Here is a 17,222-nt window from a genome sequence, read left to right as displayed (position 1 = left end):
CCCCCCCCCCCCCCCCCCACAAAGGCCTCAGATTCGGAATGCCAAACACTCCCCAACCTCAGAAGAAATTCCACCTCTTCTCCATCTTAAATGGGAGCCCCTTTATTTGTAAGCTGTGCCTGTCTATTCAGAGCTCATCTTGAGGGGTAACCCCTCTTAGCATCCACCCTGTCCATCCCTTCCTCAGAATCCTGTACTTTTCAGTAAAGGTCATTGACTTCTTGTGATTCGGGACACCCAGAACTTCCACCTGTGTTCTAAGACCAAAGAACAGTATAGCACAAGAACAGACCCCCTTGGCCCACCAAGCCTGCACCAATGCACGATGCCTATCTATACTGAAAAACCTTTTACCTCTACATAATCCATATCCTTCTATTCCCTGCCTGTTAGTGTATTTGTCTTAAATATTGCTATTGTATTTGCCTCCACCATCACATCTGGCAGAACATTCTAGGCACTTACCATTCCTTTTTAAAAAAAAAGTACATCTCACGTTTAAACTTTCCCCCCTTTTACCTTAAAGCTATGTCCCCCCGGTAATTGGCATTTCTACCCTGGCAAAAAGACTATCCATTCTACCTCTATCTCTCATAATTTTGTAAACTTCTATCAGGTAGCCCATCAGTTCTGTGTTCCAATTCCATTTAGCTAGTATGGTGGTTTTTATGTCCTCCCTGTCAAAATGGAGAACCTGAAATTCTCCAGCATTATACTCCACCTGCCAAAATGTGGCTCACTCAGAGTCTTGCTGTACCTCTAGGTAACATGCAAGGGGCTTGCCCTGGTAGCTGCCAAGAGGTTGTCTTCCCCAATCCCCAACATGCAGTCATGCACTGTCTCTCTGGGATGAAGGGTGTAGAATGTGGGTCACAGGCATGACCATTTTGGATTGAGCTGAGGAGAAATGTTGTCAGTTGTGATTGTACATCTCTGAAATTCTTCACCACCCCAGAGATCCTTTGATGCTTCAAGGTTGAATATGTTTCAGGTTAAGAAGGGCCTTGTGCCTCAGTGGTTGTGTCTCTACCTCTGGCAGAAAGGTCTAGATTCAAGGTTACGTGGATTGGCCATTCTAAATTGCTCTGTAGTGTCCAGGGATGTGCAGGCTAAGGTGGATTAGCCATGGGAATTGCAGCATTAAGAGGATAGGGTCAGGGGCTGGGCCTGGGTGGGAAGCTGTTCAAAGGCTTGTTGCAGACTTGATGGGCTGAATGGCCTCTTCCCACGCTATAGGGATTCTATGATTCTAATTCTGCCTGCCACAGAGGAGTGTTGAATATGTTGATTTAAATAATACATAAACAAATTTTGACTGTCCCAGGGGATCAAAGAATGGTGAGCAGGTGGAAAAAGAGGTCATGTGACTACAACAAAAATGTAGATGGGTTAAGTGAGTGGGCAATGTACAATTTTGACCAGAAGAATTAGTTTAAAAAAAAATCTAAATGAGAGGTTGTAGAGCCCTGAGATAGAGGGATTTGGGTATCCTAGTGCCAGAATCTCAAAAGGTTATTCTATGGGTACAGCAAGTAACCGAGTCTTCTCATTTATCCAGAAGAGTTGAATACAAAAATAAGGAGGTTATACTTCACTTATTCCAAGAACTGCTGAGACAGCATCTTGTGTACTGTTCTGGTTACCTTCTTTAAAGAATTGTGCAGATATTTTGGAGGCAAGGTTTGGAATAAGTAGGAGCAAATTACTGCAGATACTGAAAACAACAAATGCTGGAGATCACAGTGGGTCAGGCGGCATCCTTGGAGAGTGTAGGTGACTCTTCATCAGAGCTCTGTTGCCTGACCTGCTGTGATCTCCAGCATTTGTTTTCAGCTTGGAATAAGTGGACCCTCTTGTGGGGTAAAGGTTGGAGAGTACGGGCTTGTATCTGCTGAAGTTCAGAAGAGGAAGAAGTGACTTTATTGCAACATAGAAGATTCTGGGGAGTCTTGACAGTGTCAATGTGGTCAAGAAGTTTCATGGGAAAATCTAGAATGAGGGGTCACTGTTTCAAAATTAGCTCACCCATTTAACCCGAGATCAGACTTCGCAGCTCACTTCCTGAAAAGGCAATGAAAGCAGAACCCTTGAATATCTACGTGGCACAGAGGAATAGATCAAAGTCACAGAGGTCTGCAGCATGGAAACAGGACCTTCGGCCCAACTTGCCCATGCTGCCCTGTTTTCACAACTAACTGAGTCCTGCATTTGGTCTATATCCCTCCATACCTGTCTAATTTTTCTTAAATGATGAGATTGTACTCACTTCCCACCACTACCTCTGGTAGCCCATTCCAGACACTCGCCACACTTTGTGTGGAAAAAAATTGCCCCTCTAGACCCTTTGTATTTTTCACCGTAAACCTATGCCCTCTAATTTTAGACTCCCCTACCATGGGGAAAAGCTGTTGGATATATACCTTATCTATCCCTGTCGTGATTTTACGGACCTCGAAAAAATCACCTTCCAGTTTCCTACGCTCCAGGGACAAGAGTCCCAGCCTGTCTAAGATAACAAGGTGTAGAGCTGGATGAACACAGCAGGCCAAGCAGCATCAGAGGAGCAGGAAAGCTGACGTTTAGGGTCTAGGCCCGAAACGTCAGCTTTCCTGCTCCTCTGATGCTGCTTGGCCTGCTGTGTTCATCCAGCTCTACACCTTGTTATCTCAGATTCTCCAGCATCTGCAGTTCCTACTACCCCAGCCTGTCTAACCTCTCTTTATAACTCAAATCTTCCAGTCCAAATAGCATCCTCATTAATCTCATCTGCACTCTTTCTTGTTTAATAATATCCTTTCTATAGTAGGGTGAACAGAACTGCTCACAGTACTCCAAATGTGGCCTCATCAGTATCTTGTACAGCTGCAACAAGACGTCCCAACTCCTATACTCGGTGTTCTGACCAATGAAAGCTAGCATGCCTAAAGCCTTTTTCACTGCCTTGTCTCCCTGTGACTCCACTTGCAAGGAGCTATTAACCTGTATCCCTAGATCTCTTTGTTCCATAACAGACCCCAGGGATCCCCCTACCATTGACTGTAAGTTTGATTTACCAAAATGCAACACCTTGCATTTATGTAAATTAAACTCCATCTTCCACTCCTCAGCCCACTGGCCCAGTTGATTGAGATCTTGCTGCACTCCCAGATAACGTTCTTTACTGTCCACTCCACCACCACAACCTTATTAACCATACCTCCTAAATTCTCATCCAAATCGTTTATATGCAGTAACGAATAACAGTGGACCCAGCACCAAATCCTGTGGCAAACCTCTGGTCACAGGCCTCCAGTCTGAGAAACAACCCTCTACGACCAACCTCTGTTTCCTACCATCAAGCCAGTTTTGTATCCAATTGGCTAGCTCTCCCTGGATCCTGTGAGATTTAACCTGACTCAACCACCTACTGTTATTGATGAGCAAGGTCAGGTGAAAGGTTATCGGCAGTTAGTTGGGAATATGGATTTGAGGTTACAGTCAATCACTCAGAATTCAGCTGAATAGCGGGGCAGGCTTGATGGGCTGAATAGCCTTCCTCCGCTCCTTATGTCCCCGCGATCCTGATCTTGCACCCTCCTGGCCCCACACTGATAGGATTGAAAGGTTATTAGTGGTATACTGGAATGTGGAATTAGCAGATCGGTCGTGATCTTACTGAATGGCAGCACGGGTTAGAGGGACTGAATGGCCCCGACTCTGAATTGATAAGCTCCTATAATAAGCGGCATTGAAGCCAAAGAATAATCGGGGTCATATTGAGTGGTATGAACCACATCAATTCTTGAGATGGCAGGATTGTTGTCTGAGGCAGGATTTAAGAGACGAGGCCTGTGTTCTGGAATGTTTGGTAGATGTGAAGAAATCTCCCTTGGTCTTTTAGTGGTAAATGCAGAAATGGTGTTTCCCCTTGCAGGGCAGACAGAACCAGGGAGCGCTGCCTCGGTACTGGCCCTCTGGCAGCATGTGGCACTCCCTCAGCGCTCCGTAGTGAGTACTCCTCACTGTCTCGCTGGCCATCTCCTTGACTGTGTAACTTTCCTTTACACTCGCTCGATCTCGCACACCACTCCCTGATCCTGTCCCTGCCTGTGCATCTTCTCCCCCACCTCCCCGGCTCTCTCTTGCTATCTGTCTGTCTGTCTGCCTGTCTTTGCCCCAATGCGCCCCGGCTCCTGAAGTCCAATTGTTTGCTTTCTGTCTGTCTCTTTCAGCGTGCTGTCACCAGACGTCGCTACGAGGATGATGGCATTTCCGATGATGAGATTGAGGGGAAGAGGACTTTTGATCTTGAGGAGAAACTGGAAAGCAGCATGTACAGTGCGAGCTTTGTCCGGTTTATGGACGGGAAAGGTAAGCTGAGCTGTCCAGTCCCAGCCTGCAGGCTCACTCTTTGATGAGACAACCGCCTGCATTCCATTGCAAAGCTTTCTGTCTGCTCCACCCTCTTGCTAGTTTCCTCCCCTCGCAACCGCCCGGCCACTGCCTCCCCTGCCCACTCGCTGATTTGCCCTCCCTCTTTATTTCTGCTGCTGTCACGCAGTCCCCCACCTCCCTCCCCTTTTACTCTGTCTCCCCAGCCTTGGTTCCCGCAGCACCCTCAGACTTGCCCAGCGGAAGCTGAGTGTGGTTCTGTGGCAGGAAACAGCTGGCCCTGATCATGTGCAGGAAGCTACCAGCTTCCTCTCTGCCAGCCTGCCTCTCCTTTTCATCTGCAGATCACACAGCACACTGAATGCAGTCCCCAAACATTGACAACCCACTTTTGCTCAGTGGCAGCAGTGTGTACCACCTAACTTGGTTGAGGCTAGACGGAGCCAGTTCCAATAACAATCGAAGCTCAACACCATAAGGGACATAGCAGGCCACATGATTGGCGCCACATCCCACTCCCGCCCCCACCGACGCTCAGTCGCAGCAGTGTGTACGATCTACAAGATGCTCTGCAGAACTTCAACAAAGATCCTCAGGCAGCACCTTCCAAACCAGAAGGATAAGGGGCAGCAGATACATGGGAACACCACCCCCTGCAAGTTCCCCTCCGAGCCACTCCCCACCCTGACTTGGAAATATATCCCCGTTCCTTCAGTGTCACTGGGTCAGAATCCCTGGAATTCCCTCCCTAAGGGACATTGTGGGTCAACCCACAGCACATGGACTGCAGCGGTTCAAGAAGGCAGCTCACCCCCACCTTCTCAAGGGGGGCAACTAGGGATGGGGCAATAAATGCTGGACCCAACCAGCGATACCCACATCTGATGAATGAATTTATCATTGTAGTGTCACCATCTGTCTGTTCTCATCCTCCCAGTCGTTGAGAGAGATTTGGCAATGTCTCTCCGGCCTTAGGTTAGCACCTGAAGCCCTGTCTCATGGCCACTGGGGGTGAAAGGTCACAGCCTGACTCAGCCAAGTGTGCTCTATTAACCATGTCCTCTTCTGCTGTTGTGTAGATTTCACCTTCCAGTACGTCCAGAGAGATGGCCTGCGATGCCCGCTTATCTTCAAAAAGAAAGATGGCCTTGGAATCAAGTGAGTGCGTGGGGGTTGTGGGTGGGCAAGGATTACTGTGATTACAAGGTTAGGGATGTGTGTACTGGGGGGAGTTGCTGACCAAGACATCTGACAGCACGGAAGCAATTGCACATCCCCCCCCCCCGCCACTTTCCCTCCCTCCTGCCCATTAGGCCTTACCTTCGGGGAACTTTGGGTTAGGGCTAAAGACTCTGGAAAGATCAAGCAGAGAAGCCTCAGGAGGAGATTGAATCAAGCTGATCACAATCACGAAGGGGTTTCCCTCGAGTTAATTCAGAGGAACAGCTTCAAGTGAGAGACCGAAGTGTCCCAGATTGAAGTGATTCGGGAAATGATGTGGAAGTGGCGCTGGTGGGGAGATGAGGGGAATTGTTTATTTTGGGACACAGTGAGTTATAGTGATGTGGAACATGCTGCCTGAGAGGGAACAGGTTTGATAGGCAGCCCTAGGAGGGGCATTGGAGAAATACTGGCAGGGGAAGGATTTCGAGGGAGGCAGCAGGAGAGGCAGCACAGGGCAGGGAAAGTGTGGAATTGGCCAGAGGTCATGCAGAGAGCTAGCACAGGCTCAATGGAGGGAATGGCTTACTTTTGTAATTCACAAGATGCCCTGTTGTACTGTTTCCCCTTGTGCAGGATGCCAGAGCCGGATTTCAGTGTCAATGACGTGAAGATGTTTGTCGGTGAGTATGTTGTAACCACTGCAGTGAGTTCCTCTTTATTATCACAGTTTTTTTTTTAAAGAGATATCCATCTGAGATCGGGAGCATTGGAGGGGCTTACAGAGATAGGGAGGGGTGTGGGGGCGGGGGGGGGGGCAGACACGGGGAGGGGTGCAGTTTAGTTTCTCACCCAGCCTCTTGCCCCGTATCTTCAGTATCTCTTCCTCCCACCCAGCCCCTTGTCTGCCATCGCCAGAAGTTGTTTGGATAATTTAACAGTGAAGGGGATCAGGGTTCTTGTTGCCCCGATTCACACGCTGTCTGTCTGCCTCCTTCGGACCATGAGCCTGTTTGGTCTTGCTGCAGGGAGTCGGAGAATGGTGGATGTGATGGATGTCAATACACAGAAGGGCATTGAGATGACGATGGCACAGTGGGTGAAATACTACGAGACGCCAGCCGCTGAGAGAGAGAAGCTCTACAACGTCATTAGCCTGGAGTTCAGCCACACCAAACTGGAGAATATTGTCCAGCGCCCTGCAACGGTACGCTGCCAGCTGAGTGTGTTTGCATTGGTCAGCAAGGCCATTCCCTGACCCCTCCACAGAGTGACCCTCAGTGCGGTCAGCACAGGGCCCAAGCAGCAAGGCCACTCCCTGACAGCTCCACAGAGTGACCGTCACTAATGTGCTCCCTCAGTGACACAAGCGAGCTCACATTGCTGCGCGTTGTCTGGAATTAGAAATGTTAGAGCACAGGGGAAGGCCACTGAGCCTGCACTGTTCATACTGTCTCTCTGCCACAGCAACACGTCTAGCCTTCCAACCCCATCCAACTAAGCCTTTCTGCACATCACCATCCAATTTCTTTTGGACAGTTTCCATCAACCTTCCCTCCTCCACACTCTCAGGCAGCACGTTCCAGACCCAAACCCCTCACTGTGTGACGTTTCTCCTCCTGTCACTGTTGTTTCTTGTAATTGTTTCACCAATCTCTATCCCTCTGGATCTCGATCTGTCCCTCATTGGGAACGATTTCTCCCTCTCCACTCTGTCTAGACCCCTCCTGAGTTTTAAAACTTCGAGCAAATCCCTCTCGACTTTCTCTTCTCCGAGTGGAATAGTCCCAGCTTCTCCAATTCTTCATCCCTGGAACGACTTTCCTGAATCTTTGCCTGCAGCCTGTGGAATTCCCTCACATCTTTCCTTTTAGAGTTGTCCCTTTTGATCATTGTGTTTTGCTCCTTCAGTGTATATGTTCAGTTGAGAACTTCAAGTTCATAGAATCCCTACAGTGTGGAAACAGGCCTTTCGGCCCAACAAGTCCATGCTGAACCTTGGAGCATCCCACCTAATATGCACATCCCTGGACACTGTGGGCAATTTCCCATGGCCAATTCACCTAGCCCGCACACGTTTGGACTGTGGGAGGAAACTGGAGCACCCAGAGGAAATCCACGCAGACACTGGGAGAATGTGCAAACTCCACACAGACAGTCGCCGGAGGGTGGAATTGAACCCGGGTCCCTGGCGCTGTGAGGCAGCAGTGCTAACCACTGAGCCACCGTGCCACCCCGCCACCCCTTGAGCCCCCTGCTTTGTCAACCATTTCATTTTTGTCCACTGAGACTGGAGCCCTAGGTAAACTATATCAAAGAATCCTTCCAGTGTAAAAAGAGTCCATTCAGCCCATCGAATCTACACTGACCGGCTGTAGAGTAATCTACCACACCTCACCACCCCACTCCCATAACTCTGCATGGGGTTTTTCCCACGGCTAACCCACCTAGCGTGCACATCTTTGGATGTGGGAGGAAACAGGACCACCTGGAGGAAACTCATGCAGACGTGGAAAATGTGCAAACTCCGCCCGAGAGTGGAATTGAACCTGGGTCAGTGATGCTGTGAGGCAGCAATGCTAACCGCATGGCCCCGGAGGCTGCGAAACACAGGTTCCTCAGGCAAATTTTGCTGCACTCCTTTCCATTTGCCTTTGGGAAGGTGGGTGGGCAGGGGCCTTTGGCCTTGACCAGTGTCAGTCGCTAATTACCCCCTGATGTTGTCTTTGCTCCTCACCTGTAGGTGGATCTGGTGGACTGGGTCGATAACATTTGGCCCCGACATCTGAAGGAAAGGCAGACGGAGTCCACAAACGCAATTGTCGAAATGAAGTACCCTAAAGTCAGGAAGTATGTTCGCTTTCCAGCAACAGCGGAAATAATCTCGACCCTGTTACATATCCCACTGCCTCTCTTTAACCGCTCCTGCCTCTCCCGTCTGCCCCGTCTTCCTCTGCCAGTCATTCCTCCTCCCTCCGCCTTGCTCCCTCGCTCACCCTCTGCCGTGCTGTCGCCCGAGCTCTCAGAAACCCGCTCTTAGAAACCCACTCTCTAATTCGCCTGCTTGCCTCTCTCGCTCACTTCCCTCTTCCCCAGTGAGTTGTTGCTGTGGTTTTGTGGGTTGTCTCAGTGTTTTCTCTCCCTCTCCTTCCCCCCACCACCCTGGCAGGTACTGTTTGATGAGTGTCAGAGGCTGCTACACAGATTTCCACATCGATTTTGGTGGCACTTCCGTGTGGTACCACATCCACCGAGGAGGCAAGGTAAGTTAGCACCATCCCCTGATCTCCCCAGTAAGAGCCTGTCACTGAGCAGGCTCCGTTCCTGAGCCTGTGCACCAGTTCGCTTCTCGTCCTCACCATTGCTTATTGGCTTCCTCCGTATCCCCACAGATCTTCTGGCTGATCCCTCCCACCCCACTGAACCTAGAGATTTACGAGAGCTGGGTGCTGTCGGGGAAACAGGGCGACATCTTCCTGGGCGACAAGGTGGAGAAGTGTCAACGCATCGAACTGAAGCAGGGCTATACGTTCCTGATTCCCTCAGGTGGGTGCTGCAGCGCTGCAGGGTAGGAGTTCTGCATCTCTTCCCGATTTTCCAATTCCCAACCTAGTCAACTGTTGCCTGAAAGCCAGGTACTATCTGAAGTGTTCCACTTTCCTCCCAATGCCCTGACTCTGCCTGGCCTCCTCCCCTCTTCCATCCCACCACCAACTAACCAACCAACACCGACCACCAACTAACCAACCAACACCGACCACCCCCTCCCTCCCCGCAACCCCACCACCCCCACCCCCGACCATCACATCACTGGCTGAGCTCCCGTCATCTCTCTGCAGGCTGGATCCATGCCGTTTACACTCCAGAAGATACCCTGGTGTTTGGAGGAAACTTTTTGCACAGTTTCAACATCCCAACACAACTCCGCATCCACAACATTGAGGACAGGACTAGGGTGAGTTTGTGGGGCCGTGGCTCTGGGCTGGGCACGGTTTCTGGGTGGGGGAGCGGGCCGAGGTCTGGGCTGGGCACGGTTTCTGGGTGGGGGAGCGGGCCGGGGTCTGGGCTGGGCACGGTTTCTGGGGGGGGGAGCGGGCCGGGGTCTGGGCTGGGCACGGTTTCTGGGTGGGGGAGCGGGCCGGGGGATGAGAGTTTGATCTGGGGCAGTGGAAAATGAGGGACTCTTTCTGACACGTCCTTTCCTCTCGGCAGGTGCCCTCCAAGTTCCGCTACCCGTTCTATTACGAGATGTGCTGGTACGTTGTGGAGCGGTATGTCTTTTTCCTGACAAAATGTTCACACCTCACCAAACAGTTCCAGAGGGAGTCTCAGCTAATCGGTAAGTTCCTGCACCAGGTGCCTGCCTGCCGCTCCCACTCATCTCCTGAGCAGTGACCGAGCGACACTCCACCCCATTTCTCCCTCGCACCCTCTTTCTTTCACGTGTGCACGCCCCCTCTCTCTTGCTGTCTCATGCGCTCGTCGCCCCTCCCTCTTGTACTCTGTTCCTCCCACCCTTCCTGGTGCTGTCTTGGGCACGTGTCTGTACACTAATCCAATAAACACACAATCCCCTTTTTCTCCCTCATTTGCAATCCTTGTGCAGATGAAGACACTGAGTCTGACGACACAGAGAATGGCGATGATGTTAAGGAAGAGGTGGATGAGAGTGAGGAGCCTACCGAGAGGGAGAGGAGGGGCCATTCCCTCCGTAAAGGCCCCTCTGAGAGCCCAGCTCCAGACCGCAATGGACTCCCGCAGGACCATGGTAGTCGGCTGCTGAAGAGGAGCCCGTCGTCGGAGTCACTGGACAGCGGAGGAGGCTCACTGGGATCCCAGGACACTGCGCCCGCACACTGGATCCACCTGACCCAGTTTGAGCGCACCGGCCTGCAGGCTCTAGTTGACAAGCTGCAATCTCTGCCCGAGCACAAGAAATGTGTCCCTGCCGGCCTCCTCGATCCAGACTCACTGCTCCAGGAAATGCAGGTGAGGTGGCGCTCCGATAGTGAGGCTCTCCATCGGTCACTGATACTCCGGTTAATTTCATTACAGACTTGGTTTTGCATGTGGTATTGAACCCAGAACCTCTGCCATCCAGTGGGATGATGAATGTGAGTTTTTTTTCCTTTAATCGTTCATGGAATGAGGGCATCGCTGGCTAGGCAGCATTTATTGCCCATCCCTAATTGCCCAGAGGGCAATTAAGAGTCAACCACATTGCTGTGGGTCTGGAGTCACGTATAGGCCAGACCAGGTAAGGATGGCAGTTTCCTTTCCTAAAGGGCATTAGTGAACCAGATGGGTTTTCCCGACAATTGGCAATGGATTCACGGTTACCATTAGACTCTTAATTCCAGATATTTATTGAATTCAAATTCCACCATCTGCTGTGGCGGGATTTGAATCCAGGTCCCCAGAGTGTTATCTGGGTCTCTGGGTTAACAGACCAGCCATAATACCACTCGGCCATCATCATCAACTACCGCCCCTCCGGCGCGTGTGCGAGTGCGCCATGACAGGGCAACACTGTGCTGGCTTTCCCTGTGGATAAACCCAAGCTTGATGTCTCTGTCTCTTCTTTCTCTTTACCTTTGTCTTGTCTCCTCCATCAATTTCTCCCCCCACCGTGTCTCCTTCCCTTTCAGAAAGTTCTGGAAGACCACATGAACGATGACCCCCAGCTGGCGTGTTCAGGCCTCCCAATCATCAGGTGGCCCAAGCGACGTGACAAGGTGAGCACAGCAGAGGGGGGCGCGAATGGGGGTCGGTGTGGGGGGAGGCGGGGAGCGTGTGGTGGGGTGGGAAGCGTGCTGTGTGTCTGTCTAATCGCCGTGTGTCCATGTCCCTCAGCCCAAGGCCCCGATCCGGCTGAAACCCCGGCCCCCGGTGCTGGCCCTGAGTAAGCCCGCGTTGCTGAAACCCCTCCCGGGCTCCCGGCGGAGGCGGACCCGCTGCAAGAGGTGTGAGGCGTGTCGGCGCAGCGAGTGCGGGGTCTGTCACTACTGTCGGGACATGAAGAAATTCGGGGGCCCCGGCCGGATGAAGCAGTCCTGTGTCCTCCGGCAATGCGAGGCAGTGAGTACCGGGGCAGCGGGGGGTGGGGGGGGAGCGGGAGGGGGGGGCAGGGGGGGGGGGGTAAGGGGCCCGGGGGGGGGGGGGGGGGGAAGAGGTGGTGGGGTGTAGGTTCTGTGGAGACAGACTGCAGGGAAGGGTTCCGCAGAGGGGGCATCGAATGATTGGGAGGGGAGTGAGAGGATTGACGAGGGCTGAGAGAGAGGAGGGCCTGTGAAGTTGGGGACCTGTGGGGTGTGGGGCAGTGCGGACACCCGAGGGAGAGTGGGACACAGGAGGGCCGAGAGGGAGGCTGGCGAGGTGACGGTGCTGGGTGCATGACGGCCTGGATTTGAATCGGGTAACAGAGGGGTCAGGCAGGATTGTGTCTCTCTCCATTGGAGGGTCGGTCTGCCAACCCTCACTCCCTCTGCCTGGGTGAGGCGTCTCTCCCTTGCTCCTCGATTATCGCCCCTCTCCCTCCTCGCCCATGCCCCTCCCTTTGCTGCCCCCCTCTGTCCCTCTCCCTGCCTCAGTGCGCCTCCCCGACCCCCTCTCTCCCTCACTAACCGTGTCTGTGTTTTCGCGTTACAGCCGATCCTCCCCCACACGGCGCTGTGTATGATCTGTGAGGAGGTGGGTCAGAACGCCGACGGGGAGAACAACAGTGTGCGAGGGACTCTGATGGAGTGCTCGGCCTGTAGTGAAATTGTCCACCCGGGCTGTCTGAAGGTGAGCTGGGCAAACCCCACCCCCCCCCTACCAAACCTTCACCTCCCACTGGCAACCTGAAGGAGGGAGCTAGATGCAGGCAGCTGGGCACTTCTTAACCTTTGACTTTTCACTGTTAACAGATGAATATTTCCCTGGGAATCATCAGCAAGGAGCTTCCAAACTGCTGGGAGTGTCCAAAATGTGTGAGGCAGGAGCGACGAAAGCTGGCCTTGGTGAGTGGGTTGGGGTTGGCGGGGTGGGGGGGCAACAGGATAGGGGTCAGGGGCCTGAGCACCGAGGCTGTGTCTGGAGCAGAGAATTATGGAGGTTCCTTGTCAGCGCTCCTAATGTCTATCTGACTGTCTCACCACCCCCGTGTCTCTTCCCCAGGCGAAGAAGGGCTACAGCCCGAAGGACGGTACTGACTCAGAAAGGCAGCAACTGATTGCTGAGGCGGTGAGGAAGCGGGAGGAGCAGAGCCGGAGGGCCCAGGCCATTGAGGCCGCCCGCAGGCGACTCGACGCTCTGCCCAAGCGCAAGAAGTTTGACTACCTGCTGCTGCGGAAGAAAAGGCTGGCAGCAGCTGAGCACAACGCAAGAAAAAAGGTCAGGCCAACAGCTCGCCAGCACGGCTACACTCCCGTACACACGCTCTCTGTCTGCATTGCCCAGGCAGACTCTGAGCTGTCGGGGGCTCGGTGCTGAGGGGGTGCTGCGCTGCCCGGGGGGTGGGGTGGGGGGTTTCTGTGCCGAGGGGGCGCCATGCTGTCCAACGAACATTAAACAGAGTTTCCTGACATATGGATGATTGCACGGTGAACATAGGGAGCAATGGTCACCAGAGTTCATTCTGTCTGTAATGACCAGCTTGTTGGGCACTCTGGGCCAAGAAAGAGAAATGGGGTGCACGTTTTGTTGATCTCGCAGGTCAGCGCCGCTTCTGGCTTCACCGTGATCTGCCCAGCCTGCTGTACATTCACCACATCGTTCTGGCGCTGTCCCAGGTAGTCAGTACCTACGCGTTGTGGTCTTGTAATGGTTCCTCTCATGGGTCTGGGGGCTGTGTATTTAGCCCCTGTGCTTACCCCCTATCTGCATTACCCACTGGTGAGCACAGTTACTTTCCCAGGGGTCCTGATAAACTGTCTGACTTATGCAGATGAAAGGAATTTTATTTGGCTGTCTAGGTGGTTTGGGACAGCCCAAGCAGTGAATGAAGTTGTGGGTTTATTTCTTCTCTTTGTTCTTGGGGAAAGGGATGGGATGCTTCCCTCACCCTCCTAAGTGTCCTTTCTCTTGTGTTTTCCTCACAGATAAAGTTTGAGAGGGAACAGATACTCCTGCGAACGGTAAGTGTTTTCTTCCTGTTTTGAATTGATTTGCATTTGGATAGCATCAACAAAAACATTCGCTTGTAGCACGGAACATGAATTTTTCTTATCCTTTTCGCCGGATGAGGGTGCCACTGGCTAGGCCAGCCTTTATTGCCATCCCTAATTGCTCAGGGGGCAGTTGAGTGGACTGCATTGCTGTGGGTCTGCAGTCATATGTCAGCCGGACCAGGTAAAGACAGCAATTTCCTTCCCTGACAGAGATTAGTGAACCAGATGGGTTTTTCTGACAGTCAACTATATGATCATTATCGGACTCTTGACTTCAATAACCATCTGGAATTAAAATCCACCACCTGTCATAGTGGGATTCAAACCCAGGTCCCCAAAGCATTACTTGGGTCTCTGGATTGACAGTCCAGCGATAGTACCATTAGGCCATCGTCACCTGCTTAAATGGAGCTGAAAAGAGACATGTCCTCACGACAAATTCCAAGCACCAAGTCCAGCAATCTTGGAACCACGGAACTGTCACAGTGCAGCAGGAGGCCATCCAGCCCATCACATTTGTACCAACTGTCTGAGCCTCTCTACTCCAAGCCAGCCTCTTGCCTTTTCTTCCCCCCCGCCCCATATCCCTGTATCCCATTTTTATCTAAATAAACATCCAATGCCCCACTTGAATTGAACCTTGCCTCCACCACATTTCCAGGCAGTGCACTCCAGAAACAAAACCAGATATTGCTGGAAAAGCTCAGCAGGTCTGATTTCTCTGCACTGGATGCTGTCCAATCTGCTGAGCTTTCTCCAGCATCTGCAGTCCTTTCGGTTTTAGTGTAGTGCATTCCATACCCGAACCGCTCACTGGGTGAAAAATAATTGTTTCTTCCCCTCATCCCAGACATCCTTCTTTTGCAATGCGTGTTAAAGCCCTGCCCTCTGGTTCTCGATCAACTCACCACCAGGAACAGCTTCTCACTATCTGCTTTATCCAGGCCCCACTCATGATTTTGCAAACTTCTGTCAGATCTCCCCCTCAGCCTCCTCCTCCTCTAAGGAGAGCAGTCCCCAACTTCTTCAATCTGTCCTCATTGCTGAAGTTTCTCAGCCTTGCAACCATGCTTGTAAATAGCTCCTGCACACACACTCCAATGCATTCACATCCTTCCTATAAAGTGGGGCCCACAACTGCACACAACACTCCAGCTGAGGTTTAACTAGAGTCTGCAGGAAGCTGCGGTACAAAAGGACCTGGGGGAAACTTGTGCACGAAACACAGCAAGCTCATGTACTGCTACAATGGAGTTGACTCTTCACTGCCCTCTGGACGATTAGGGATGGACAATTAATGCTGGCCTAACCAGAGATGCCCTCATCCTGTGAATACCTGTTTGAATTTTTTATTTAAAAAAAAATCAGGAAGGCTCATGGAATGTTGGCCCTTATTTCAAGAGGGTTGGAATGTAACGGGAGGGAAGTCTTATTGTAGCTGTATCATCCTATGACAGAGGGACTGATAAGTAAGTTTGGGAATGACACACTGATTGTGGGTGACAGTGAGGAGGATGGTGTTGGGTTACAGGAGGATAGAAACGGGTTGGTCAGATGGGCAGATCAGTGGCAGATGGAGTTTAACCATAAGAAATGGGAGATGATGCACTGTAGAAAGAGGTAACAAGACGAGGGAGTACTCCGTGAATGGCAAGACCCTAGGGAGCTTGGAGGAACGTCCGGATCTTGGGGTGTTAGTCTACAGATTGCTGTAGGTTCTCTACTGATTACTGACAAGGCCGTGGTCTGTGTGACTGCCTCCCCACCACAGAAACGGAAAGCAGAGGACAGCCTTGACCATCGGGTAGGGGCTAAGATCCTGCGCCCGCTGAGGAACGGTGAGGATTTGTCCCTGGGCCCATACCCCAGGCTGGGCTCCAGCAGGGACGGTCTGCGACCAGACCGTGCCGAGCGATTTTATCGGCGCCAGCTCCGCCGCAGCTTGGACCCTGCTCGCAGTAACCCCAGCTCCGCAATGTCCCGACATCGCCACCTTTCGGAGATCGAGAAGGCCAAGATCAGGGGCTCGCTGCTGACCGTCCGTCTCCACCGCTCACCGGGAGACTTCAACGGCTCAGCCAGTCATCACCGCAGTCCCAGTACCAGCCTGCGACAGGCTCCACGTGTGGTCAGCTGGCAGTCAGGCTGTCAGTGCCAGCAAGATAACCCGTCTCCCTCCTCCTCCTCGTCTGACAACCCCCCCGACGATCACATGATGCAGCGACACCTCTGGATGTCTGTCTTCCGCTACCTGACCCAGAAGGAGCTGTGTGTCTGTATGAGGGTCTGCAAGGCCTGGAGCAAATGGTAAGTGCACAGGGACTTGTCCATCTCTTTCCCCGCCCCGTCTATCTCTCCCGCAATCCTGGATGAACTCTGTTCTACCAAATCCCCCCCCCCCGCCAACCCTGTCTAACTCCATCCCTCAATCCTGTTTGCACCCCCCATCTCCCCCCGCCCTGTCTAACTCCCTCTCTTGATCGTGTATTAATGGTGTTCCCCCTACCTGTAGGTGCTGTGATAAGAGACTATGGACAAAGATCAACCTGAGTCGATGTAAGTCGATCACTCCCCTGGCCCTGGGCGGGATCAGCAAGAGGCTCCCCGTCAGCCTGGATCTCAGCTGGAGCAACATCTCCCGCAAGCAGCTAACCTGGCTCATCGACAGGCTGCCTGGTCAGCATGGGCCGGGGGGTGGTGGTGGGGGGGGGGGGGGGGGGGGGGGGGGCGTGGGGACACGGGTAGGGAGGGGGAGGCCTGAGGGGTTTGGGCGGAGGGGGTGGTGATGGAGTGCGCGAATTCCCGAACGTGGGCAGTGACATTGACAGGAACCGTGTCTGACTCTGTGTAACAGGACTGAAGGACCTCTTCCTGTCCGGCTGCTCTTGGTCAGCCATCTCTGCTCTCAGCACCTCCAGCTGCCCGCTACTGCGTACTCTCGACCTCCGATGGGCTGAGGGGCTCCGTGACAGCCAGATGCGGGATCTGCTGTGTACCCCCGATAAACCAGGTCAGTCAGGGAGGTAGGGGGGATGGGGGTTGGAGCTTATCCCCTCCACTTATCCCATTCTGCCTCTCTCCCTTTTTTACCATCGCACCCCCCCACCCCCCCCCCCCCCAGCCAGCCATGCCCGGTGTGATGTCGGGGTGAGTGAACCCAGTAAATTTCCCGGTTTTCCACAGGCCAGCTGGACAACCGCAGTAAGTTACGGAACGTGACGGATTTCCGGTTAGCGGGCCTGGACATTAGTGACGTTACCCTGCGGCTGATCATCCGCCACATGCCGCTGCTTTCTCGCCTGGATCTCAGTCACTGCAGCCACCTGAGTGACCACTCCCTCAACCTACTCACAGCTGTTGGTTCATCCACCCGCAACTCACTCAGTGAGTTACAGCTGGAAGGTAAGCAGCAGCAAGCTGCCTGTCCCAGTCTCTCCACTCCAACACCTCCAGGTGGGGCCAGGGTGGGATTGCAGAGGGAGAGGTGGTGGGGGGCGCGGGGCACGGGGAGGCGGCGATGGGCTGACGGAGGGGGGTAGG

General features: G+C 52.9%; 1 protein-coding gene across 1 annotated transcript in view; it reads left to right on the top strand.

The window, feature by feature from the left end:
- LOC109925258 (lysine-specific demethylase 2A) overlaps nt 1-17,222 on the top strand; it is a 25,567-nt gene that overhangs the window by 5,117 nt on the left and 3,228 nt on the right. The window contains exons 2-21 of the mRNA XM_048620894.1: nt 4,212-4,350; nt 5,451-5,529; nt 6,169-6,215; nt 6,561-6,739; nt 8,276-8,382; nt 8,702-8,795; nt 8,925-9,078; nt 9,372-9,487; nt 9,745-9,871; nt 10,139-10,521; nt 11,181-11,267; nt 11,386-11,610; nt 12,181-12,318; nt 12,441-12,533; nt 12,691-12,906; nt 13,614-13,649; nt 15,454-15,989; nt 16,195-16,358; nt 16,537-16,692; nt 16,866-17,084. Of these exons, the coding sequence (XP_048476851.1) occupies nt 4,212-4,350; nt 5,451-5,529; nt 6,169-6,215; nt 6,561-6,739; nt 8,276-8,382; nt 8,702-8,795; nt 8,925-9,078; nt 9,372-9,487; nt 9,745-9,871; nt 10,139-10,521; nt 11,181-11,267; nt 11,386-11,610; nt 12,181-12,318; nt 12,441-12,533; nt 12,691-12,906; nt 13,614-13,649; nt 15,454-15,989; nt 16,195-16,358; nt 16,537-16,692; nt 16,866-17,084 (3,295 nt within the window). The remainder of the gene's footprint in view (nt 1-4,211; nt 4,351-5,450; nt 5,530-6,168; nt 6,216-6,560; nt 6,740-8,275; nt 8,383-8,701; nt 8,796-8,924; nt 9,079-9,371; nt 9,488-9,744; nt 9,872-10,138; nt 10,522-11,180; nt 11,268-11,385; nt 11,611-12,180; nt 12,319-12,440; nt 12,534-12,690; nt 12,907-13,613; nt 13,650-15,453; nt 15,990-16,194; nt 16,359-16,536; nt 16,693-16,865; nt 17,085-17,222) is intronic.

This window comes from Rhincodon typus, chromosome 48, assembly GCF_021869965.1.
Source record: "Rhincodon typus isolate 14 chromosome 48, sRhiTyp1.1, whole genome shotgun sequence".
Classification (NCBI taxonomy): domain Eukaryota; kingdom Metazoa; phylum Chordata; class Chondrichthyes; order Orectolobiformes; family Rhincodontidae; genus Rhincodon; species Rhincodon typus.
This window is presented reverse-complemented; position numbering and strand designations above follow the sequence as displayed.